The sequence below is a fragment of the Zingiber officinale genome, chromosome 6B, assembly GCF_018446385.1.
Source record: "Zingiber officinale cultivar Zhangliang chromosome 6B, Zo_v1.1, whole genome shotgun sequence".
NCBI lineage: Eukaryota > Viridiplantae > Streptophyta > Magnoliopsida > Zingiberales > Zingiberaceae > Zingiber > Zingiber officinale.
The window spans coordinates 106,052,168-106,079,772 of record NC_055996.1 but is presented as its reverse complement, the minus strand read 5'-3'; the positions used below and the strand labels follow the sequence as shown (position 1 = coordinate 106,079,772).

At 36.5% G+C, this 27,605-nt stretch overlaps 2 protein-coding genes and 1 pseudogene across 2 annotated transcripts; all 3 read left to right on the top strand.

The window, feature by feature from the left end:
• Positions 1-1,854: 1,854 nt before the first annotated feature.
• LOC121988714 (mannosylglycoprotein endo-beta-mannosidase-like) lies at positions 1,855-20,071 on the top strand. Its single transcript, XM_042542279.1, has 11 exons — positions 1,855-2,085; positions 4,620-4,758; positions 6,258-6,485; positions 9,837-9,895; positions 15,593-15,641; positions 16,058-16,288; positions 17,277-17,446; positions 17,534-17,738; positions 17,936-18,586; positions 18,667-18,894; positions 18,975-20,071. The coding sequence occupies exons 1-11, from the start codon at positions 1,913-1,915 to the stop codon at positions 19,758-19,760; spliced, it is 2,919 nt and encodes a 972-aa protein (XP_042398213.1). The 5' UTR covers positions 1,855-1,912; the 3' UTR covers positions 19,761-20,071.
• Positions 3,775-3,951, top strand: LOC121993441 (annotated as a pseudogene).
• Positions 20,072-20,345: 274 nt separating the features above from the next.
• On the top strand, positions 20,346-26,272 carry LOC121988713 (peptidyl-prolyl cis-trans isomerase FKBP53-like). The gene is made up of 12 exons (XM_042542278.1): positions 20,346-20,479; positions 20,569-20,642; positions 20,737-20,972; positions 21,058-21,200; positions 22,440-22,752; positions 22,832-23,047; positions 23,153-23,341; positions 23,991-24,219; positions 24,880-24,964; positions 25,052-25,093; positions 25,174-25,222; positions 25,869-26,272. Exons 1-12 carry the CDS (start codon positions 20,467-20,469, stop codon positions 25,945-25,947), a joined length of 1,668 nt encoding a protein of 555 aa, XP_042398212.1. The 5' UTR covers positions 20,346-20,466; the 3' UTR covers positions 25,948-26,272.
• The last annotated feature ends 1,333 nt before the right edge of the window (positions 26,273-27,605 follow it).

The window sequence follows — 27,605 nt, the reverse complement described above, 5'->3', positions numbered from 1 at the left end:
TTTTGTACATCAGTCCATCAAAATCACTCGTTCAATCAATTGAAATATCTGATCTGTTAAACCCCATTTTTTATGATTGAACCTCTTTACTTAGTTGGCTACGATTGAGTCTAACTAAGGTGAGTCTATCTTTGTCTCAAATACCAATCACTAAACTTACCTTGTGCATACTTTCTCTTTGCTTCTTATCTCTCGAATGCATTAAGTCATTATGACTCATTTTTTTGTGTGCCTTCTCATTCTACTAAAATACTCTTCCATCAGTCTACTAAAATCATTGGTTCGATTGATTGAAAGATTTGATTCATTAAACCCCCATTTTTTATGACTAAAACCTCCTTACTCAGTTGACTATGATTGAGTCTAACTAAGGTGAGTCTACCTGTGTCAAGGACCAATCATCAACTTACCGATTAATCAACTTACCTTGTGCATATTTTTTTCCCGCTTCTTGTCTCTCAAATGTATTGAGTCATTCTCACTCAACTTTCTCACTCTGCTATAATACTCTTTCATAGATCATCATGCCTTATATGCACTGAGCTAGTCAACTTCCTTCTTATGCCAACATTTTCACTTGCTTGTATTTTCTACCAAGATCTCATTATCTCCGATGCTCATTATCTTTTTTCGATCCCTCGAGGTTCCCATATATATTATTCTCTATCATACTCTATCGGATTATGAACCATCGGATATCTATATATAGTTTTTAAGTCCTTACATATTTAAACACACATACATCAATAATAATAGCAAAACTTAATTTAAACTAGTTTTATTAAACATTAAAATAACCGTGGTTCACACCTTCAACCACTCAAATACTAATAAAAATTATTTAAGATATTTTTATTTAAATTATTTTGATTAAAAATATTTTATATGGGTCAAAATGAGTATATAATAATATTAGAATGATTTTTAAGTTAAAGTAATTTTAACTAATATTAAAAACAGTTGAAAACATAGTTTTATGAATATAAAAGTAATTTAGCTAATATTAGAGAGTTTTAATTATTATCGGAGCAATAATCAGTGTTAGGAATAATTTCGACTGAAATAGTTTTTCGAGGATTGAGGTAAATTTAGTCATATTAGAATAATTTTAATTAATTTTTAAGATTGACAAATAGTGTGAGACGTAGTTTTGATATTTTCTAAACATAGGGGAGATATCTGCAGTGACAATTGACTAAAAAATTGATTGAAGTGTAAATACCAACTGTGCCAACGGTACAGGGTGCCTTTGAGATGAATAATAAAAATAAAGGGATCCCGCTGAAAAAAAAATCTAGAAATGGAATTTGCTCACGATGGTAATAGAGTTTAGTTGGCTTCCGGTGTGGTCCGCCCACGTATTCGAGGTCCCCACCCAGATTCCTGATCCGCTGTTTACCGCCGAAGATAGACCACCGCCATGGATTTCGTTTTTCTGGTGGTTGGCGCTTGGCACGACACAGTAGGCAACGTGTCGCAGCGATTGTGACCTGACAGCTATTTGTTTGTTTGCCTCCCTGCACCTGATCAGATTTCGGCCCTTTGCTAAAGCGGGACCCACCCATGGCGGGAGCGCGATTCCGGTCCAAGTAAATGCAATCCACAGCGGACGGCTTGGTCGTCCGGCTCGGTTATGGGCCATGATTAGGCTATTTATTTATTTATATTCAGAATAAATTTATATCTTCAGAGAAATCTGTGGTTGTTCTCATAATTTGGATAATAATTTTAATTAATTAATTTATTTTTGCATTTTACAGTTTTTGATTTTGTAGAGAGTTAAAATCTTAGGGAGCGGTTTGGAATTATTAAAATGTTAAGGGGCGGAGTGCATTCTATTTCTGAAAGAATGATAGAGTAGTCGCAGTGATTGTCTTTCTCTGCAGTAGCGATCTCGATTCTCGACAGCGAGATGGGGCGAGGAGAATCGAAAACGGCGCGAGTTCAGATGGGGAAGACGAAGCTCGACTCGTGGTGGCTCGCGGCGAGATCCACGGAAGTATCCGCGACAGGCGTGCAGCTGACGACGACCCTCCCTCCCGCCGGCCCCAGCGCGCCGTGGATGGAGGCCGTAGTTCCCGGCACGTAAGTCGCCGCCCTTCTATTCTTCATGCTTGGTAAGGAACTTTCGACGGAATCCGGAGACGAAAAAAAACATCTTTGATAAGCCAATGTTGCTCAAGGATGCTGTTTGTTGGAGTAGTTGCAAAATCCCTAGGCCTCATTCGTGTTCTGGCTTCTTGAATCCTTGGAATTGGGTAACAAAAGTATATTTGTTGCGCCACCTGTTGCTCAAGAATGCGGTTTGTTTTTAGTAATTTAGTTGTCCCTAGTATCGAGTCCGGACTTAGGTATCAAATGACATCTTTGTTGCGTCAATGTTTATTAAGAATGCGGTTTGTTGGAATGATTTCCCTATGGCTAGTGCCCATTCAAGTCCTGATATCTTCAATCCTAACATATATTGGCAGTCTCATTTATGTGTGCTACTCAATGTGGAACTGGATAGCCAGATTGTGTTTGGAATGTGCTTTGCTATCCCAGTTTAACCGAAATTTAAGAAACTAACAGTAATAAATGCAACATCTGTAAAATTCTTAGGAAATTGGAGAAGTGAGTGCTTTAGTGAATTTTCAATTAGTAAATTAGACTTCCAAGTTCATGTATTTTCACAAACTAAGTAACTAAATTTCCTAAACTAGGTCCAATGGCCTCAATTCAATCATGTTTGCATGGATGAAAAGCAAATGGAAACTTAACCATGGGTGTTGAAAAATTATCATAGGATTTTCCAGAAAAACTGTAGAAATTAACATCTCCATTTGATGCGGTATACTTAATTTGGCTTTGTGCTACGGATTATTAATTTTTGCCACGTGGAAGAAATGCGCCTCTTAAAAATCTATCCACAATTGCCTATCTAGAATGTTGATTTGATTTGTAACTGCCTGATTTGTGAAAGCAGGGGGTATTGCCAAGCAAATTACTCAAAGAAGTTATGACTCATTGTAAGATTCTAGGATACAGGGTGCAAGAACAAATAGAAACGCAATGAGTTAGAAATGTGGGATTGGGTTATGAGCGTGACATTGCTTGAACCGGATTATGTATATGCATACACGTATAATGAATTGGTTCGATTCTTCATAAGAACTCCAAATTTGGTATGCTCACAGTTGAGGGAAGCTAAGCTACTTTGGAGTCAATATCACCATGCGATAGATTGTAGGGATGATAGTATGGACTATCGGTTAAAATGGTCTATATTTCATTGATGTCAAGTACATGGTGTGTGTTACAATTTGGTTTTAGAGCAAGACCCCTTTAATAAACCCCTTTAATTCTATTTAAAATTGTTCTAAGTTTTTAAGCTGTTAATTTTCTAATTCATTGGAGAATTGTTTAGGTTTATATTTTATAAATAAGTGGGACCTTTAAGGATGCATTGTTATAGAGAAAGTCAATTAAATCTTTTACTTGGATAAGTTGACGGATTATTTTATGAAGAATAAGTCATGATATTAATCTTACTATTTAATTAAGAATTTAGACCCTTTAATAACTAATTTTGGTAAAACCCAAAATGAAATTATGTTAATGTCCTTTTTTCTTTCCACACTAAAAATAATTTTAAGGCTTATTAGTAATTTCCTTTGGTTGTTTTTTATATAAAAGATATGCACTGCCATGGTTTTTTGTGTCACATCTTAGAATTGACAACACTACGAGTAGAGAAGCTTCTATAAATACCTTGAGCCGGCGATGTTAGAAAGTCTACCTTTCTCGGCCTTTGTCTAAGATCAAGTGTAGTATCTGTTCTTATCAATTTAATATCTGATGTACAAATTAAATTAATTTTTTATGAGGGAGAGTCCATTACAGTAGCTTGCTGCTAGGGTTTTCGAGTGTCGCCCTTGTGTTTCACTACTGCATGGGCTTGGCGCACCCTTACCAAGTCCAATTTATGGGTCTAAGACACTAATTTACTCGTATTTATGCATTATATTACATATGCAATGCGTGTTCGTGATGGCTAGTCTATAAAAAGGGATTATGATCCCATTTATTTAATCCATTTTTTAGTTTTATTTTCTTTTGCCCAGAATACCTTTACCGGGTGAGAATTGTTCAACCGCTGTGCTACATCTTAGGCCCCATATCATGCCTTTTTATGTTTCATATGGTATAGAACCATAGGTAGTGGCATGTAGTTATGCAAGGTGAGGGCCCATTATGACAGTAAGATCCATGCATCGGAAAAAATGTAGGGGTGGAAACTAAGTGGATGCTTCACCAGATGCCATATGACTCACCATTTAGAACACCACAACACAATTCTTACTATTTGTCCATGTGATCCATGTACAAGAATGAGTGGCAGTAAGTTTTTTTATGTTTTATGTCATGATGAACTAGCCCATGTATATATAGTATTTTGATATGTTTGCAAAACAAATCTGAAAATTAATGGTTCCTATAGGATAAACTGATGCAATTGCTTTATTACAACTCATGATTGCTTGGTTGAAAATTCATGTGCATTCTAACAGTGAACCTAGATACCCTTTTTTGACATCTTGAAACAATTTTAGTTTTTATATTATTCTTCTCTCGGACAGAGTTTTGACAACTTTGCTGAAGAACAACTTGGTGCCAGATCCTTTCTATGGGCAAAACAATGAAGCAATAATAGATATTGCAGATTCAGGGAGGGAATACTATACATTTTGGTTTTTCACGACCTTTGAGTATAACATGGTAACATTCTTTTCATCCTTCATTTAATTTTGTTTTTGCCGCAACCATATAGAGTATTCAGTGTGAAGTTGGTTTTAAATAATCCTTCTTTGAATGAAATATTCTTTTTCATCACATATTTCTATCTAGCTTAGCCTTTCTGATTAAAGTTGGCAGATGAAGGATGATTGATGTGGTAACCTGTTATATCTCCTCATTGCTGACACTTTGGTGCACTATCAGTACTGGATGTACTTCTTAATGATAGCAAACAACAGTTTTCTCTAAACATAGATGACATAACCAAGATGTAAACAGAGAAATTCATAAATACTTTATGGACAGTTGATGTGGAGGAAGTACTGTTTGACCAATAAGAGATTCTGTTGTGCAGTGTATAGATATTAGATATTCTTACGCTACATAATTCATGAAAGAAAAAAAAACAAGGAATATTATTGTTATATGAACAATATTATCACACAGCTGACCCTACCTAGTGGGAAAAGACTTGGTTGTTGTTGTATGAACAATATTATCACAAACCCCCCTGTCAAGTTAGAACATGGTAATCAACCATTCCTACCGTTTAGCTTGGAATTCAAAGTAGAAAATGGTACAACATGATGTCAGTTAAGAAATCAACAAGTTGATCTAGAACTAGTAAAGGAATGGAGATTTGTTTAATCATCACAGCATCTCTAATGACAATTAATTTTCAATATGATTCATTTGCTCTTGGAAAACCAGTTTTTGGGGAATTAAGTAGCTGCTTGGATTTGCTCACTTCATGAAAAACCAAAATTTGTAGATATCAAGTATACCCATCTTGTTACATAACTTACTGAAATACTAGAATGGTTATTTGAGGGCATCTCATATTCAATAAAATTGCACTGCATAATTGAACTTTTTTTTATATATTGACAAGAAGTTTGAAATACAAAGTTACATTTGAGTATTTTGACTGAGATCTTAGCAAGAAAAACCATATAATATGACTGCAGTCATCAATTAAAATAAGAAAATAATGAGAAGCAAACTGAGCAAGAATCCAACTAGGTCCCCAGATAGTGGAGTTGACTAAATCAAGTGGACAAGTAGATTGTTGATTATGGAAAAGGAACTCGAGGTAAAAAAGCAAGAATCAGACTAGGGCCCAAATACTGGAATTGACTAAATCAAGTGGATCAGTAGATTGTGCATTACGGAAAGGACACTCAGAGGTGTTTACCTGACTTTAAATAGTTGGGAGAAACACAACTTGAAGATGTCAATGCACTCAACGATGTCTACCATTCTCACAATTACCACACACTCGTTTATTAACTAAAAATTCTAACAGTCTTCTTTTTAATCTGATAATGTCTACACGTCCTTGTGGTGTAATTCTTATACGTCATCCATTAAATAAGTAATATAATCATTTTGATGAAAATGTTGTGTAATTGATTTTGATTTTTCATTTCCTTTCAGTTAGCTTTGCAATCTCAGTAATTTTTGTATCTTTCCTAATATAGACAGCAAATCAACATGTACATCTCAACTTCCGAGCAATTAATTATTCAGCGGATGTCTATTTGAATGGTCACAAAAAGAATCTTTCCAAAGGGATGTTCCGAAGGCATTCACTGGATATTACTGATATACTTCACCAGAATGGAATAAATATGCTTGCTGTTCTCCTTCATCCTCCTGATCATCCTGGTAGCATACCTCCTGAGGGTGGACAAGGTGGAGATCATGAGGTCTGAGCATTTCCTTAAGTATCTTTTTATTTAATTCCCTTCATAGTAAAAAATAATACGATTTAATTTATATTTGGCTAATTGTATTTTCTTTTTAAATTTGTTGTTTCAAGCAAGGATTGAAATCTCGTGCTTAGCCGGTCGAAATGGGCGAAATATTTTGTAATGCCCATCGACTGGCATGACTTGACACCGGGTCAGTAACTGCGGAGGCGTCGTGTGACCCCCGTTGTCGCGACGGAGGCGTCGTGTGACCTTGCTGCTGCTGCAGAGGGGTCGCACCGCCATTGTGGCAGCACCGGAGGGGTCGTGCGACCCCCGCGGCTACGGCGGAGGGGTCGCGCGACCCCCAACCACTGCGGCCGTACTGAGGTCGTGTTGTCGGGTTTTTAATTAAAACTAAACTTAGTTTAATTATCTCAATCAATTCTTAAGTATGATAAGGATAATCCAACAAGGCTTAATTAAATCCTAATAAAATTATCTAATTAAATATATATTTTATTTATTTTAATTCTAAAATATAAAATAAACTATTTATTTATTTATCTCCTAGCGATGTTATTATTTTTTTTAATGGACCCAATTAATCCTTTACTTAAATAAATAGCCAAATATATTTCTTAAAATCCTAATCGAATTATCCCATTAAAACATATACAAATTTATTTAAAATTCTAATAAAATTTTATATATTCTTAGAACCCTCCACAGGGCTACGGTGCCGTGATGACCTCTGCAAAGGTCAATCGCAACCATGATTTTTTGGTTTAGTTAATTTTTTATAAATAAACTATTATTAATAATAGTTATAAAAAATTAAAAATTATTTCAAAATTTTTAAATATTTTTAAAATTTAATAAATATTTTCTAAAATAATTTTAAAATTTAAAAATTAAATATAAATTTAAAATAATCTAAAATTTTAAAAAAAATATAATTGTTAAACATTTCAAATAAATATTTTAAAATTAAAAATTTACAAAAACATTAAAAAATAATTTAAGATTTTTAAATAATTTTATAATTATTTTTAACCTTTCAAATGATTTTATAATTTAAAATTTAGTTTTGAATTTTGAGAATTATTTATTTTTTAAAATAATTTTTATAAAAATTTAATAGGTATTATCGTATGATAAAATATTGAAATATAAATTCAACATTTCAAATATAAAAATATAAAGCATATTTAATATTCAAATATTAATAAAATCAATATATATATTTAAAATGTTAAAAAATACTGAAACTATATCGGCACACCACACTATTATATTGTAACTGTATTGTTCTAGTCCAAGACCTGACCTAACCCTGGACACGGGTCTAGATTTTAAACTTTGTTTCTAACATTCTTTGTAAAATCAATTTGGTTTTGCTCATTCTGAGGATATCATTTTGCTCTCACATAATATAGTTGAATTTAGGTTTGCATTTATGCTACATGGTTGTTTCTGTTTCTTTTGGTTTGGGCAAGCAACAAAACGATAACTTCACTAAGCCTATAACATTTTCTCATTTGATTATGCTATTAACAAGCTAGACATGGTTGATGGTTATACTCCAGCTCAAGGAGTGTTAGACTACTTTATGTTACTATTTGTTGGACTAGTTTCGTACAAGTTCTTCTTATGGTCAAGGTTTAAAATCTCAACGGTTTCAGTCCCGGACCGGAACGATATTGTTTCGGTATCATATCATGCGGTGCCGATATAATTTTAGTTTTTTTTTTAAATTTTAAATATAAATAAATATTATTTTTATTAATATTTGATTATTAGATATGTTTTATATTTTGAGACATTGAATTTATAGTTCAATATTTTCTTATAGAATAATGCCTATTAAATTTTTATAAAAATTATTTTAAAAAGAAATAATTCTCAAAATTTAAACCTAAATTTAAAATTATAAAATTATTTGAAAGACTGAAAGATAATAAATTATTTGAAAGACATCAATTATTTTTTTGAATGTATTTGTAAATATTTAATTTTAAAAAAATTATTTGAAATATTTATGAATTATAATTTAGAAAAATGTTAGATTATTTTAAATTTATATTCAATTTTTAATGTATATTAAAAATATTAAATTATTTTATAAAATTTTTATTAATTTTTAAATTATTTTAAAATTTTGAAATAATTTTTTACTATTTTATAACTATTATTAAGAATAGTTTATTTATAAAAAAACACATTTAAAAAATAAAAAAATAAACTAAACCAAAAAAACTAAAAAAAATTATGATTGCGATGACCCGCGGAGGGCATCGCGACACTGAGGCCGGCCTCTGTGGAGGGTTTTAGGGATATATAAAATTTTATTAGAATTTTATTAGAGTTTTATAGAATTTTCAATAAATTTTTATATGTTTTAATGAGATAAGTTGATTAGGATTTTAAGAAATATATTTGGCTATTTATTTAAGTTAGGGATTGTTTAAATCTTTTAAAAAATAATAACATAGCTAGGAGATAAATAAATAAAAAAATTTATTATATGTTTTTAGAATTAAAATAAATAAAATATATAATTAATTAGATAATATTATTAGGATTTAATTAAACTTCTTTGGATTATCCCTATCATAGTTAGGAATTGATTCAAATAATCAAACTAAGTTCAGTTTTAGTTAAAAAAAACTCAGTTGTAATTAAAAACCCAACGCGTGGGCTCGCCACGACCATGGGGGCGCGGTCGTTGGGGTTGCACGATTGCTTTGGTGCGGCTGTGGGGTCGTGCGGCTCGGCCGCTCTGGCGTGGCCGCAAGGACGTGTGATTGCTCCGACGCAACCGTTGGGGTCGACCCCTTTGCCGCAGGCGTGGGGGTCATGTGACGCCTCTGCCGCTTCCGCTGGGTCTAGTGCCGGTCGGTAGACGGAGTGAAATGTTTCTCCCGTTTTGATCGGCTCGGTACGAGATTTCAATCCTTGCTTATGGTACACTATGCCTATACTCTCTATAGATGCATAGATGGGGTCTTGTAAACAAAGTTGTGAATTTTTCTTCCTCAAATTTAAATGAATTGAAATTTAGTATATGGAAGAGTTTATTGGTTTAGTGATTTGGAAAACACAATCTAACTATGATTTTATTCCTAAATGTAACTTGCTAAATCAAATCAAGTGCTTTTATTTGTGTTAACTTAGTTGCATTTATTGATTTAATGTTCTGAATTGCTCCATTACCGTGGTTTAATTTACATGGACGGGCTAACCACCCAAAATAGATACATGCTGTCTCAGATTACCTGAATTTAGTTAAGTTTTGAAAAGATAAGAATTTAGAAGGATATACAACTGCCTTTGCTGACAAGTGGACAAGCATGTTCCTTGTATCAGATTGGAAAAGATGTTGCTGCTCAATATGTTCAAGGCTGGGATTGGATGACTCCAATAAGGTAGATGCTATCATTTTTGTTATTAATTCTTTAATCTTTCTGTGTTGATTGGCATTGCAAACTGAAATTTTGTACAATTTCAATGATATTCACATCCAATATTGATGTTATATCAGAAAACACTCCTAAAGTCTAATAAACATGAATTTGTACATTTCTAAAAAATTTCTCACTCTCCAACTGCCCCTCATCAAAGACGCAACTGTTTTTAGATCTCCATACAAAGTGTATCAAAACCGACATCGCAAGGTGTCTGGCTTTAGTCAAGATAACGGTCTCCTTTGAAGACATGCCCAAAGACTCGCAACATCGGCCGATAGGTAGACATCTCCTACTCCATATGTAGCCACTCTTTGACCCTCCGCCATAAAATCGCTATATAAGGGCACTCAAAGAACAAGTGCTCCTGTGACACCATCTTCCGCCTACAAAAGACACAACACCGATCCTGCAGGTAATCTAGTTTGTCTCTGGTGGGAAGTCGCCTCTGAGCCAACATCCAAAGTGTAATTGCATGGTTAGGCTGGATGTAGGGCTTCCATATTGTCGTTACTCGGGGCTTCTTAGGACTAAGATGCCTAAAGAAGTCATAAGTCTTGGATCCGACTCCGCCCTGTTCAAACCAATCTGCCAACTTCTGAATAGCACCTCACGGCGACCCAATAGCCGTAAGGATGAGGTCACGGATCTGCAACAACCGCTTGATCAGCGAGGAATCCGAGTGCACCGCCTCCCAAGTCCATACGTTCGCTCGCCTCAAATATGTATGATGCACCCATTTGATCCAAAGAGCATCCTCTTTTGCCTATATCCGCCAAAGTACCTTAGCTAGTAAGGCAAGGTTCCAAGTTTTTATGTCGCGGAACCCTAATCCTCCTCCTTCTTTGGGCCGACACATATTCGCCCAAGACACTAGGGGTGTTTGGATGCCCACATAAAAGACCTGCAAATGTTATAAATGCGACCAATAATATCAAGGGGATAGGAAGTATAGAGAGCCAAAAGCATTCCCCTCCTTGTAACACCGAGGTGATGAGTTGTGCCTTTCCCGCATAAGAAAGTGTCTTCTTTGGCCAACATTACTAGAGAGTTAAGGAGTGGGCTATAATCCGATATCCGTAGATGCTCTGGTATTCCCAAATATCAAATGGGCATAGTCCCCTCTTCGAAGCCCGTAAGAGAAAGCAGCTACATGCGCGTTGAGTCATCCACTCCAGCTAAGTCCTGCAGTTACCCCAGACATTTGCAAACAAGAAGATAATGCCCCTACTAATGCCTTATCCCCCGACTGAATAATAATAAGTCATCGCGTACGCCAAGTGCACCAATCTGTGATGACCACACCAAGGATGAAATATGAAATCTGAACTGTCCGTGTACTGCTGTGTCTACTGCCGAATATCAAATAAGCAGAGAGAGGGCCCCCTGTCGTAGTTCTCTTGCCCCTTTGAAGAATCCAAAAGACCCAATTAATGGCTAGAGAAAATGTAGTGGTTACACACCACTATCCAAGATATAAACTTTGTAAGAAATTGTAAATCAATAAGCGCCTCACGTAGAAACTCCCAATGAACTAAGTCAAAGGCCTTTTGAAGGTCAACCTTCATAATGCATCTAAGAGAGATGTGCTTCCTGTGATATCTCCGACAGAGCTCCTGTGCCAGGTGGGTATTATCTGTAATGAGACATCCATGAACAAAAGTTGCTAGAAATTGATTATCCCTTCTACTACCTCGGACAATCTCGAAACCAATATCTTAGAGATGACCTTGCAGAATATTGTACAGCAAGAGATCGGTCTATAATCTGTCACCATGCTAGTGTGGGTTGATTTCAGGACAAGCACAATCAGAGTGTGATTCAATCTCCATAGTAATCTCCTATTTGTGAAAACTCCATAACCACAATAGTGAAGTCCGACCCCACAATGTCCCAAGAGTGCTTGAAGAATTTAGAGCTATACCCATCCAGGAATTTAGAATTTTCTGGCCGAATGTCATGCAAGAGTGAGGAAAATCTACTGTGTGGTCAACAATCTCCCCTAGCTGGCGGTGGAAGTGCTCTGTGAAAATGTTGACCACCTCACCAAATGCCCATCTGGCTTCTCCACTGCAATGATCTTTTTACATTTATTATTACGCTTTACCAGAGCATGAAAAAAAGTAGAGTTTCGGTCCACTTGCTTGAAGTAGCCAATCTTTGCACGTTGCATAGAGAAAGAGTGTTTTGCAACATTTCGACGAGCTGCAGTTTGCTGTAACTCCTTGTAATCCTCAGTCATATGTGATATAGCCATGCAATAAATCATCGCCTTGTGCCTCCTCTAGCCATACTCGGGCAGCAGCAGCTCAGACAGATATATGTTGATAATGCTCAGCGTTTAGCTTCTTCAAATCTGATTTCAAAGTCTTTAAGATATGTGAGAGCTCATATTGTTTGTTGCTGCATTCCAATTGTTGCTTGTATTCCACCCATTTCATTTCTACTAGTTGTGAGAGCGAGTCATGTTGGGTCCAAATATTGAAGAATTTGAATGGCTTCTGAATTCGGACTCCTTCACCCAAGATCGAAACCAAACACACCCAGGAGGTGTAAATTCTGCGAATCTCTGTAACTCAGCATCTAACCATTCTCTATTAATAAGCGCTCGATCCAATTTGCTACATATATTAACATTTGTCCATGCGCATCTGTAGCTTGTATACGATAAATCCTCCAATCTAGCAAGGCTCACAAAATTCTGAAAATCCGCAATGCAATGTTGAGTGACTGGTAACCCTCCACACTTGTCCTCAACCGTTAAGTAAGAATTAAAATCCCTAAGGACCAACCATGGCATTCCCTTATCTGCAGAAATGTGCTGAAGCCTTTCCCACAAGACCTTCCTCCCCACCTCGGTAATTTGACCATAGATAAACGTGACTGCAACGAGCTTACGAGACATCCTGCAACGGACTTGACAGTGAACGAATTGCTCATGTTACTCCGTCTCCTCCAAATCAACCCTCTAGTCATCCGAAATTAGAAGTATATGGTTCCTACTCCCTTGGTTGTCTTGTTGTTTCACTTGTAGATGTTGGAACTGATGTAACTTCAACTTTTGATATCCCTCATCCAATAGTTTTGTCTCCAACACACCCAATATACATAACTTCGCACTGCAAAAGAGGGACTCCACCTCCGTTTGCTTGAGGCCTTTGTTAAGGCCTTGAATGTTCCAAGAACCGATCTTCATGCGGCCTGAAACGGCTTAAGCCTTCCAGAGGTATGCGTATGCTGCAGCCCTGTATTTGTATTACATGGTGCTGCTGTTTGTTCTAGTCTCTGCTGTTTATCAGGCCGACGCAATGAGCCAGCCACGGCCCTTGGTCTCTCGTCCTCCCTTACTTCAACCTCTGTTGCTAGGGCCTTTCCTTTGCTGCAAGTAACTGAAGATATGTTTTCTGAGTTCCCTCCGGAATAGGGAGGCCAATAACATTTTCCAATAGCCTATTTTGTTGCACCATAGGAATCTGGTTTTGTCTTTTGTAGCTTCTCCTCTGATACAGGACGTCCCATTTCCTGTGGCCCCCTTGCGGTGGATCATTATCCTCTATGAGAGCCTCCTTACCCTTCTGAACAACCTGATGAGAAGCAACTCCCACACCTATCTCCACAGCCGGTTGTTCATTAACTTGACTCACCGGTTTTGGTAATTCCGGAACTTGATGATGAGTGTTCATTGGATTTTCTGCAGCGATTAACACCTTTGCATTCTCAATTATCTTAGGGCACATCGAGTCATCATCCCTCTTTACAATACTCTCCTTGCCTACCAATGTATTTGTTTTATGATGATGGACAGCAGGCTCCTTTCCCAGTGGAGACCCAGATTGTTCAGCAAAATCATTACGTACTTGTACTAGTGCTTGTCGACTCTAACCTTCCGTCCAGTGTGGATGTTTCTCACTTGTTATCACAGTCCCTGGATGTTGAATTACTTCTGCAGTAACATGTGATGGTGATTGGATGTTGCTCCCAACTCCGCATTGATAGAACATTTTTGTTGATTAACTTTGAGAAAGATATGCCTACTCCTGCTTATTTTACACATTTTTGTTAAATGGAAGCACTGTGTTGGTTTCCATTGTTTCCTATGTAGGTTAATATATTTTCTTATTTACTCAAAATTCTCCAAAATTACAGTAAGTGCATATTTGTCGATATATTCTTAAGCAAGCCATGTCTGTAAGCAGATTGCCATGTTAAGATGGACTTGTGCCTTTGGTTTTGTTATCCATTCATGAGTTATGTTCATCCAACGTATCACAATAAAATGATATATACGGCAGGAAATGATCCACATAAATGACTCTAGTAGTCAGGCACCATTTATTATTATTGTTGTACGAATCATGAAAATTTTAGATTGAAACACAAATGTTGACCGATATGGAGTGGCTTTGGCTAAGAATAAAAATACTCAAGCCCAAGTTATTTGTAGTAGACAACATTCACCAGGCCATGAATATGCTTGTGAGGTATGACAGGACTACAATGTTATTCTGTTTCATTACATTCAGATGTGCTATGTGTGCCGGTACCCACCAATATGCCATACTTATTAGTGCTTTGGCAACCAGCCTCCAAGCGTTATTTGGACCATTGATTTTTAAGTTTATTAAATACTCTTTTAGAAACATCTTATGGAAAATCCTTTCAGTTCCCAAGACCACTTATGCTCACAAGGTCGAACCTCGATATATACTTATTTGGAGGATGTATGAGTTGATAATCACTAGATACCTTTACCTTTTTAGTTTGCTGTAAGGTAAAGAATGATTCGAGTAACTGTGACATACCCACATTGAAGAGGAGTTGATAAGGTGTAGCATGTATTGCAAATGAAAAGTTTTGTTCATGTGACCAATGGACTGCTGGTGGTGTTCACATAATGAAATAGTACTCTTAATTTTCTGTCTTTTTCTGACTTCAATAATAACAGATATTATATATTGATAAAACCAATTGTTCACTTGTGCTTCATCCACATGGTAAAACATGCCTTGTAGTAAAAATGTAGATCTTGTAAGCTTTTTAATATTAGCATTGCTCGGCTAGTGTTGGTAAGATTCACCAAAGTGTGTTGTTGCTTCAGTTTTATATTGTTAGACACAACTTGTTATTGAATATGAGTAAGGTTACTATAATATTATAATTTATAACTCCACGCGAAGGGCTAATATTGTTTTCCCAAACTAGCTGCTGCTAAAAAATCTGTTTGACTTATTATTCCACCTTTGGATATTTTTGTAATGTAATGATAATCACCATCAAGTAGTTACTTGAAACACAAAACATCGCATGTATTGTGAGATAAAAAATCAGCAGTTTCCTTCAAGTGACAAAACTAAGTTTGGGGGCTAATGTTGCGCTTGAGAGAGTTTAGCGCTGAGAGAATCCGAAGTGTGAGGTGAGAAGTACTCAAATAGCCAAAACATCCTACAAAAGCCAAGAAAATGCTAAATTTGCAACAAGTTTGTTTTATGCATGCGGCTAAGAGTTGTAAAATGGAAATTTCACACTAATGCTGCTTATTCGCCTTACCTTTTTAGCTCATGCTACAATAATTTTGTTGGTTTCATACTTTTATCGTAGTCAATAGCTGTATATTTTGGATTTTCTGGTAGCTTACATCTATTTTTCACTTAAACGCAGAGATAGGAACACTGGGATTTGGGATGAAGTATCAATTCAAGTTACTGGGGTGAGGTTTATTATGTTTTTTTTGTGAAGTCAGCATGCTTCTTTCTATAAATTATTGTCTTGCTACAAACACATTAGGTTTTTGTCTTACAGTATACTTCATACCTATCCCAGAATTTCTTCTACATTTTTTATACTATACCTATGTTCTGTCACACATTATATTTTCTTTTAATCTTATACTTCATTAGTGAGCATCAGAGTATAGTTGGATTTAGTGATGGCCAATGTTAGTTCTTGCAGCCATGGTGTTAGTGGTTCCATGCATGTCTTTCTGCATTTCTTTTGCATTAGTAAGTTATTGGCATTCTTTTGAATTTCCAACTAATTTATAGTTTGTATATGAATATTTGTGACAGCATAGTTAGGTTCCAATATTTTTGTGGTATATTTCATCGTTTCTTCCTTCTGAGGCAGCCTGTGAAGATTTCTGATCCACATTTGGTCTCAACCTTTTTTGACAACTTCAAGAGAGCATATCTGCACACTACTCTTGAACTAGAAAACAAAAGTTCATGGCTTGCAGAGTGCATATTGTCTCTCCAGGTTAAAATTGAAATAGAGGAGAACATCTGCCTGGTCGAACATCTTCTATCTTATGAGTTGTCAGTTCCACCAGAAACCCTGATCCAGTTCACTATACCACCGGTGTGTATATTCTTGTATTCTTTTAGCTGCTTTTCTACCTATGCTCTTTGATTTTAAGCAGTTTATACTTGTGATGATAGTTATGTAGTATGTGCTGTAAGCTAGTTTTATTAAGTAACATGGACAATGTTATTCACTTTGATGACTTGGCAATTTATAAACACTGTTTTTCTAGACCAACTCCAATTCTTTTGCGCAAAGCTGTGAGATCCTTCTAGAGGCTCTTTCTCTATTGTTTGAGGGCGTCATCCTCTGCCTACGTAGACTTTATAATATTAAGTTCATCTTTACAATGTAAATTAATTGTAAGAAAAACTTCAATAATCTTTTTTGTCATATATATTATATTCTATAATTCTTTAGACATTTTAATTCATCTTATACTTAAATTATTTATTTTAAAATAATATAATTAGTTTTATGCTTTCATATAGGTTTATATTAACCCAAATGACACAAACCATATGACACGATTAACATGGTATGACACACTGATTGCATTGTAGGTAGTTGCTTAATGCCTTCATCCTTTTCCCTCCTTTACACTATCATTTCATAAATTGACACTTGGCCTTGGCCAGTTTTGGTTTAAAAAAAAAGAAGCAAAATATGATGTTAGATTATTGTTTTAATTTCATCATTAGTTGATTTAGTAAACTACTACATAGTAATACTACTCACTCATCAATCAGTTTAAACAAGTATCATAGTAATATCCATAACGATATATCCAGACAAACATCCTTTCAAAATTGATAGGAATAATCAATTACCTTCTTTTTGTTAGATTTTCATAAGATTTACACTTAAAATCTTGTGGCATGTTTTAGAGACTTCCTCTAAGCTTGGTATCTAACACACTGAGTAATCAGACAACAAGCATTAGAAGCATCTATCTTCGTAGTTATGCACTGAAATTGCCATATCTTCTATATAGTGTGGACAGTGATTTTTCAATATTAAGCCACTGATACTTGTTATATATCAGATGTTCTTCTACAAGCCTAATCTATGGTGGCCAAACGGCATGGGTAAGCAATCATTATATGACGTTGAGATATCAGTTGAAGTTAAAGGATTTGGTGAATCTGATTCATGGAGCCATTGTTTTGGCTTCAGGAAAGTTGAAAGTACTATAGATGATGCTACTGGTGGTAGGTACGAATTGAATTTGAAAATCTGTTGTATAGTTGAACTCTCTGTTTCCAACATTATGGACTACATTGAACTTGTACTCTTTTACAGATTGTTCAAGGTGAATGGAGAAAAAATTTTCATCCGTGGAGGAAATTGGATACTATCGGATGGTCTTTTGAGGCTTTCAAATCGGAGATACATGACCGACATTAAGTTCCATGCAGATATGAATTTCAACATGCTTCGATGTTGGGGTGGTGGAATAGCTGAGAGACCAGAATTCTATGAATATTGTGATAAGTATGGGTTGCTGGTAAGATGATCTGCTATCTGAAAGTTATAAATCTTGGTTTGTTTTCCATCTCTTCTGGTTTTTTTAGACTGTCAAGAAAACCATTCCTTGCCTTTCCTCTCTCTTTGTGATATGTAGGATGTTTTTGTTTGGCAAGGGATAGTGCTTTTTTTTAAAAAATTTTTGTCTAATGTGTCTTAGAAACTCTTTCTCTACAGGTTTGGCAAGAATTTTGGATAACAGGAGATGTTGATGGGCGAGGTGTACCTGTATCCAATCCCGATGGACCTTTGGACCATGACCTTTTCATGCTATGTGCAAGGGATACTGTCAAACTCCTTAGGAACTATGCTAGTCTTGCTCTTTGGGTCGGTGGTAACGAACAAGTTCCTCCAGAAGATATAAATGCAGCTTTAAAAAGTGACCTGAAGCTCCATCCATTGTTTGATGCAACGACAAACGATTTGATTGATGATACGAAGGACCCAAGTCAATATCTTGATGGCACACGAGTTTACATACAAGGATCTATGTGGGATGGTTTTGCAGACGGAAAGGGTGATTTTACTGATGGGCCTTACGAGATACAATACCCAGAGAATTTTTTCAAGGATAATTTTTACACCTATGGGTTCAATCCTGAGGTTGGTTCTGTTGGAATGCCAGTAGCAGCTACAATCAGGTCCACGATGCCACCAGAAGGATGGTTAATACCGCTATTTAACAAGAACTCTGATGGTTACATAGAGGAAATTCCAAACCCTATATGGGCCTATCACAAATACATTCCATATTCAAAGCCAGGGAAAGTTCATGATCAGATTGCAGATTATGGGTGTCCGAAAGACTTGGACGACTTCTGTGACAAGGTGATCATCTCTCTCTCTCTCTCTACGTCAATATCTGTCGAAGTTTGTTTTCAGCAATGCCCTTGTTCAATTTGTTTCAGGCACAGCTTGTCAATTATGTCCAATACAGGGCCCTACTCGAGGGTTGGACGTCTCGCATGTGGACTAAGTACACGGGTGTGCTAATTTGGAAGACTCAAAATCCTTGGACAGGCCTCCGGGGTCAGTTTTATGATCATCTTCATGACCAAACCGCAGGCTTCTTCGCTTGTCGATGTGCTGCAGAGCCAATTCACGTCCAGCTTAATCTTGCTAATTATTTCATAGAGGTACCGAAGATCAAGCTCAAACCTTGTCCTCATTAATTTCAATCTCGTGAAGTTCTCAAGAGCTATCTTTCATGTGTTAGGTTGTGAATACAACTTCGGCTGAACTTTCAAATCTGGCGATAGAAGTTTCGGTCTGGGACTTGGAGGGAGGATGCCCATTTTACAAAGTTACCGAAACAATCGTGGTACCGCCCAAGCAAGTAGTAGAAGTTGTCAAACTGAAGTATCCAGATTCAAAGAATGCACGCCCAGTTTATTTTCTCCTTCTCAAGCTCTTCAGAGTGTTGGATTCTGCCATCGTATCTCGGAACTTTTATTGGTTACATCTGCCTGGCAAAGACTTCAGGTTATTGGAGCCATATCGAGAAAAGCGAGTACCACTTGAGATTACTTCAGAAGTTCTTATTTCAGGTCCAACCTACAAAGTCAATATGAGATTAAAGAACTTATCAAAAAGCTCTAGAAGTCTAATATGCAAGACAATGGATGACAAAAAGGACGGTTTTAGCGATTTGGATACATCAACTGAGTTCATGACCTCCGAACAAAACCAATGCGGCATCCTAAGGAGATTTTCTGGAGCCCTTGGGTTCTCGAGGCCAGTCAATGCACCCATCGTGGTTGAAGTAAACGGCGAAGATTCAGGAATTGCCTTTTTCCTTCATTTCTCAGTTCATGCTGCAAGGGAAGTTCAAAGGAAATTTGAAGACACGAGAATACTCCCCGTCCATTATTCCGACAACTACTTTTCCCTTGTTCCAGGCGAAACAATGAATGTGACTATCGACTTCGAGGTTCCTTCGGGAGTCACTCCGCGAATCACTCTTAGCGGTTGGAATTATCATGAAGATCTGGCTATCTTTTGAACTCCAACTCCAGCTGGTAGAACAGTTTATTAAATCCTTTTAGTTGGTAATTGAGCATCATCCCTGACAAATAATCTTGGTGGAGGCTACCTAGTGGTTCGAGTAAAGTCTTCATTCGATTGAGGGAATGATTGTCCTAAGTTGTAGTATGTGGCTAAGCTCGATCGATCGAGTGCTCAAAGTTGTTAGATGTCGAACAATGACATTGGCCTGATCTAGAGTTGTGAGATATCCAAAACTACTCTCTGATCTTCTATGAATTGGGCTAAAAGCTTTTAAGGAAATGAAATAAATTTGGAAAATTCTATAAATTTTGATATAGATTTGAACATTTATTGTAAAAAGATATAAAAAAGGAAGGAATGGAATGAAATGGATTTCATATCATTCAAACTACGAGGACTGTTTTTTTAAAAAAATAAATTTTGGAGGAAATTGCTTCTTTTTTTTTTTCTAAAATACTGTGGTATGCCAAGTATTATATATCAAATAAATAAAATTTGTAATTGTTAGAAATTTTTGAATCTTTTGTGAAAAAAAATCCATTTTATTCTCAATTGTGTGTGTATATATATAAACCTCTGCGATCGAACTCGTCGTCGCTAGGGTTTTGAGGGAGTGCCAGCTCCCGCCTCATTCCAAGTCGTCGGAGGTCAGATTACGACTGCGATTGCTAACTCCAACTCTTTCGAGGTCTCATCGCGCGATGGCGTTTTGGGGTGAGAATTCCTTCTATTCCATGTATTCCTCTAACCTCTCTACCTTAATCGTTTTCCTCTTACTCGTCTATTTGCTTCTGTTGTCACAGGGGTGGAGGTGAAGCCGGGAAATCCTTACACTCACGCCTACGATGAAGCTCGCGGTAGGCTTCGCATCAGCCAGGTCTGTTACCTCCTAAAGACCCCTTCTTGTGCGAGTTTGCTTGTTTCGGTTGTTTCTGGTCATCGAGGAATCCTGTCTTTTTCGTTTGTTGTAGGCGACGTTGGGAAATGGTAAGGCTACCACAAAGAGCGTTGTGCAGTGTAATGTTGGCAAAAAGAGTCCTGTTTTGCTTTGCAGTTTGATTCCTGATAAAAGTGAGGCTTGTCGCTTGGAGCTCGAGTTTGAGGAGGAGGCTGAGGTTGTCTTCTCAGTTGTAGGGCCGAGAAGCGTCCACCTTTCTGGATATTATATTGGCGCTAATCGGGGCGGCTGCTATGGTGGAGATGAGACGTATCCTTATAATGTGTAGTCAATGTTGAATCTGTTTGAACTTGTTTTTTTTTTCTTCTCTGGTTTGTTCTTTATTTGGAAATAGTGATTCATATGGTGAAGATATTGGAGAGGAGGATTCCGAGACCAATGAGGAATTTGACACGGAGGAGGATGAGTATGATTCTGACTTTATTGATGATGGTGATATTGAAATGTTCCCATCGTCTCCTCATCATAAAAGCAATGGTAGTTCATGTTTTTTTTTGGCAAGTTATTTCAGAAGCATCTAGAAAAGTTACATCTCTTCTTTGCTTGTTCATGTTATATCACATTATAGAAAATAGAAACAGATATCGTTGTAGCTGTGAAATACTTATGATATTTCTTCTTCGTGAATTGCCAAAGATATCAAAGTTATACAACAGAGACAGTGCAAAGGTTAATTAACAGAAATTTAACTTACCCATAAGAGAGTGGAACACAAGTGAGCCAATGATCTCAAGAATATAAATCTCACATGTATTTGATTGTGATGTGAAAGTATCTTTTTATTTAAGTTACTGGCGGTAGTAATTTGGTTATTATTCGAATAGTGAGCATAAAAATAAGCGCCTTGAACATACTAAATGGTATACTATAGGAAAATGTGATGCATAATGGACTTGATAATGATTAAATAATAATCAACTATTTGGAGAACCTGAAGTAGGAAAAATAATACAATCTTACTGCTAACAAACATACAATGTTTGCTGGTAAAAAAGTTTGTTATTATAATGGTTGATTCACGCTTTCCCAAGATTTTAGGCGTGTGTGAAGAAGACAAGTAGTGAGATCATTGCATAGTGTAAATGTGTTCATAGTGTTGGTATCGGTTGGCACAACTGGAAACCAAGATTGTGTCGCACTGGTAAAATAACATTTTCAGTCATGCTGACATGGTTTTTGTGGCAATGACTGAGTTTTACCTTGTATAGTTCAGAAGAACCAAGATAGGAAGATTTTCTTCACATGATTCGTGCATCAGTTTCGTCTTATTGGTCACTGGGTAAGAGATCAAACATTAGACAAAGAAAGGTGGGGAAGTTGAGAAGCACCAACCAAAACACTGGCAATAACAAAGAGGAATAATGCTAGAATTGGAGATGTCCCTCTATATCTTGTTACGGTACATGTTCCAGTGATAATATATACATATGTGTGTGTATTAACAGGTTAAGTGGAAGGGGGTTATAGGGTTAAAACTCATTTGACTTGGTTCAATAATGCTTTGAATTGTGCCGAAACATGTTAAGTGTTGTCATGGCACGTAACAAAATCATATTATTCCAACAAGGGATCGAAATAGTGACACGGACAATTCTTTTAACTTGCATTATCCAACATAAAATAGTTATTGCATGACTCTTCTACTCAATATCTAACTAATTTAATAATGTTTGTGTCACATTGTTATTTACTTTACCTTTCTTTTTATCCAATTAGTTGTAATTGAGGAGATTGTAGATGATGAAACGGCAACAAATGGAAATGTTACTCATCACAGTTTAAAGAAAAAGAGGCAAGTGAGTGATACTGATAATGACGACGACGACGATTCTCAGCTCCAATTGTCTGTCAAGTCTAAGGCAACTGCAGTTGTTGAAAGTGAAGATGAAGATGGTTTTCCAATCTCTTTTTCGATAAGGAAAAGTGACACTAAGAATGAACTGAAAGATAAGAAAACAGGTAAGAAGAAAAATGCTGAGGACAGGAAAAGGAAGATTGATGCAATAAGCCAAGAGACTGATCCTTCAAGGTTTGACTTGTTCATAATATGCTTCGAGTTATTTTCTTGATTGTTTCCTTTGTTTACAACAGTGTGTATCCTTTAGCAGGGATGTAACGAGCATCGAGCAGAACCATGACCTTTCTGAAAATGTTGAAACTCATATCGTTCAAAATGATGGGAAGCAGAAAAAGAAGAAAGAGAAGAGCATGAAGGAAAAAAAGCTTGATGCAGAAGTGATTAAAGGGGACGAAAATGCAGTTCAAAATGCCAATGGCATAGATCAAAATTGTCCCTCTGAAGCTGACAAGCCACTTAATGAAAGGTGGGGCACAACGACTACTTTAACTCGTTAGACTTTTGAATGTGCCTACTGGTTATTTTTTTAATTTTTTTTTTTAATTTTGAGATTGATGCTTTTTTGTTGCAGTGATGGAAGCAGTGGTGGCAAAAAGAAAAAAAATAGAAAGAAAAAGGTTAAAGATGAAATTGCCAATGAAAAAGCTGGTGAAGAGATTGCCATGAAGGAACCAGAAATGAATCAAGATGCTGCAGAGCTTATATTGGGTTCTCATATTGCCAAGGGGGAACAATCTGTGGAAGAGGCGGTCAATGATGAGTAAGATATAAAACCGTGTTATAAAAGTGTTCAGCACAAAATGGAGAAATAAAATCATGTCTTGTTATCGCATATTTTGGGATTAATTTAATAATTCTATTGCAATTGTTTTACAAAATTTCAAATCTATGATTATGTTAAAAAAATTCAAATCTATTACAACATTTAAGTTTTAGTTTTAAATTTGCCTTCTTATTACATCCATCCATGTTTAAGTTGCTTTTTGTGGAGTTGAAATTGCAGAACGTCAGATCAAATGATTTGTTTATCATCTGTTGATTGGGTAACAACTATGTCATGTCATCAATTTAAGTGGCAGGGGAAAATTTTACAAATTAATGTCTGCATTGTCCACAACATTTTTTTCTTCACTCAAGATGGTGATATGGCATGCTGTAAACAACTTGGTTGATTTGGCATTCCACTATATTGTTGCAGTATCACTAACTTAACAGTAGATAAAAGGATTTTAGGCAAATGATAGATGTGAAATGTTTTGAATCTTAGGCGTTCATGTTAAATGGTGTAATAAATTTAAAATGTTAACCGTTGATGGGTTTGAAATTTCTTAAATGTTATGATAAATTTGTCATTTCACAGAAATGTGATCATGTAATTGTTAGTTAAAAACTATTTATCTTGTGTGCAGGGTTCCTGATGATGACAAAAGCCTCTCACAAAAATCCAAGAAGAAGAAGAAGAAGAAGGCGAAGAAGGGTAATAACCCTGAGAATGATTCAAGCGTTAATGAGCCTGTCAGTGTGCCAGAAGAACATAAACATGGGCAGCACAAAACAAGAACATTTTCAAATGGTTTGACTATTGAGGAGCTGTCTATGGGCCAACCTGATGGGAAGAAAGCTTCTCCTGGTAGTAAGGTACTTTTGTCATCTATGATCTATCTAGGGATGCATGTTTATATTCCTGCTTCTTGGTTCTATGCATTAAGTTGCTTTATATTTGTTTGATTGATTATATGTGGTGTTTACTTGGAGAGAAGGAAAGAGAAAGGAAATGAGACAACTTAAGTGAAAACAGAACGAAAAAATATATGTTATTTTTTACACTTCATTTAGCTTGTTTTCTCTGATGGAATTAAAGGGAGAGAAGGATTCTTGCTTTTCTGTGTCATATTGTTCCATTTCCCCTCGATGTCAGGAATTCAGTTTGTTAACTAGGAAAGGAGGAAATAGAAGGGAAATGGAATAGAGTGAAAAAAAAAAGAGAGAAAACAATTGTATTATTTTACTAAATCCATTGGTTTGTTTTCTTAGATGGAATTGCTGGGAGAGTACTTCGGTTTTTTTTGTGTTTATGAGATACATCATTTTATTCGAACTTCACATGATTTGAGTAAAATTAATAGAGGCAATGTTAAATTCTGCATGAATAAGCATAGCATAAAAAGGGCAGCCTGATGCAAGCATAGCATAAAAGAAAAGAATTAAATTAAATAAAACGGTTCGTTTCTCTTAATTATATGGGAGGAACTTATTTTATTTTACACGAGAGTGCATGAAATATGATTTGACTTCCAGGTTTCTGTAAACTATGTTGGCAAGTTAAAGAATGGAACGATTTTCGACTCAAATGTTGGTGCAAGACCTTTTAAATTCCGACTTGGTAAGCTTAAGTCAATCTTGTATCACCAATCCACATTGTGGTACATGTCATGCATGACTAGGTTGAGATATTACATCCTAATTGCAGGTGTTGGACATGTCATCAAGGGATGGGATGTAGGCATTGCTGGTATGTTGTCTTACTCTGAACTCACAACTTTACTTCAAATGCCTTAGCAAGATACTAATGTATTTGAGTTTGAATGGTAGGCATGCGAACTGGGGACAAAAGAAGACTCCTCATTCCACCATCAATGGGGTGAGTATTATCTTCGGTTTGTGTTGTGATCACGGTTTGAAATGTGGCCCCTTTTTGGTTGGCATGAGTGAAAAATCTCATTCTGCTTTTGAAACGAAGCCAATATAGGATTGGCACAAGGAATACATACCTTTGCTGCCTCTCTACTTCTCCCTTGCAAGCTGCAATGGAAGAGCACGAGTGATCTGAAACAGAGGCCACGGTTACTCCCATCCACTTAAAATCTTGACAAATGAATAGCCTATAAATTCAGTCCTGTCAACCCATTATCAATTAACCACGTGAATCCAGAATCCATCAACCCATTGAAGAAAAAAAAATCATTTCTTCCCCCAGTTCCCTCTTTTATTAAAATGCCCTCTGGACTTTCAAAATCATCAAAATACACCTTTTGGTGATTTTGAAAGTCTGGAAATAATTTTGCTTATCAACCAAAATGAGGGCAACTTTAGTTTAGCCTCTTAGTTTTGGTAGGCAATGACACTAGTTTGTCGATGTAAGCAATTGCTGCCTCTTCTTCCTCTCCTCCACAGTGTCACGGACATCAGCTGGCATAACACTAGATTGAAACTCTGGTTACTGAACCTTGATTATGATTATTCTTCACTTGGTGTCTCAAATTTAATTCTGCACGCTCCATGTGCAGATACGGGGACAAGAATGTTGGAAAAATACCAGCAAACTCATGGCTTGTCTTCGAGGTGGAGCTGGTGGATGTTAAATGAATCAAATTCGTTGGCTGACACAAGAGGTATACTGGTTCTGATGCCATACTTTATATTTGGTATCCCATCATCGAAGAAGTCCATCACTAGTTTTTCTCATATTTGAGATAGAAAATTTTGCCTTATTTTACTGAGCATGGTGATTAGTTTTTATGTTCTGCAATCCAGTTGAAGTGGCTGGTTTGTTCAGGGATCTTAACAATCACTAAAGACAAGCAAAATTTGATTTGTTTATGATGCTTTCAATTTTATTACTGCAGTAAACATGTGAATTTGGATCTGTAAGTTCCCAAGTATTCAATGAAAGTTGGAAGTTATCCTGGTTTCCTTTTGTTCTTGCAGAGTTGTTTGAGTTTAGGAGGATGTTCATTGTTCAACTTTGATAATTTGTCAATGTTTAAATTTGAGTTTTTTTAAGGAAAAAACAATCAACAAATGAGTGTCTCGATACTGATTTTGATGAAAGGAACATCATATCAGTTTTCACTGGAAGCTCTCGTGGAGCTATGCCAACTGCTCCTCGTCTAGCTTCATGAGATCCTTGTTGCTCATCTCCACCACCTTGTCGTATGTTCTTCAATCGCTACATATTTTGTCTTATGGATCTGTCTTGATTGGTGTCAATACGTCTCTTCAGATGGGTCTAGTGGCTAGTGTATGAGGTGTTGTCACAATGAGATCTGAGGTTTGAATCTCGGTAAAATCGAGGTAAATACTTCCCTTATGTGCTAGTCACTATTCCAAAGGCTAGTAGTCGTTCGTGATTTATCTCATTCGTGTTGGTCTTGGAATGGATTGACGGGGGTGTTGGGGACGAGCGTATTCATTTTTTTTTGTCATAATTGATGGTTGCAATCAGTGTATTCAATAGCGGTGAATAGCGCGCTACATAGCGCGCTATCGCGCGCTACGACCAGCGAACGCTGTAGAGTGTTCGTTGAATCGCGATTGTCCCGAATAGCCCACGCTATTCGGGACAAAAGCGTCGATAGCGCACATAGCGTGCGCTATCATGCCCTAGCGCCCCATAGCGGGCGCTAAAATTACAAATTGTTTACCAATAGCTAGGGCAAAGGTGAGTCGAATCGTGACTGTGGCAGAGGCGAAGGTAGGGCAGATTGCAGAGGCGACAGGCGGCGATCGGCGAGCGGCGAGCGGTGACCTGTGAGTGGTGGCGAGGGACAACGATTGGAGGTAAGCTTTTCTCCTTCCTTTCGTTTTCTTCGTTTAGGTTTTCCTTCTCGTTTTTTTTTTCTCGAAGGAGCAAAAACGATTTCGCGATTCTCAGAAGTCGGGCATCTGGATCGATCCAGCGATCGATCCAGATGCTCGACTTATGGAAATTTTTTTAAAATTTAAACATTGACGTGCACGAAAAGCTTGCGCTATACGCTACGCTATTTACGCTACGCTATTTACGCTACGCAATGACAAGACAAAAACGCTATGAACTAACGCTACGTGATTTAAAACACTGGTGCCAATACAAAGTTGCCTTTGAAATGGAAATTTTTATTTCATATTGATTAATATTATATTATGATAATCCCTCTGAAAAAGAATTTTTTATTCCATTCAAGTTAATATTGATTAATATTATATTATAATAATTATTATTATATGTACAGTGTTAATTATGATAGATTATAATAGTTTTG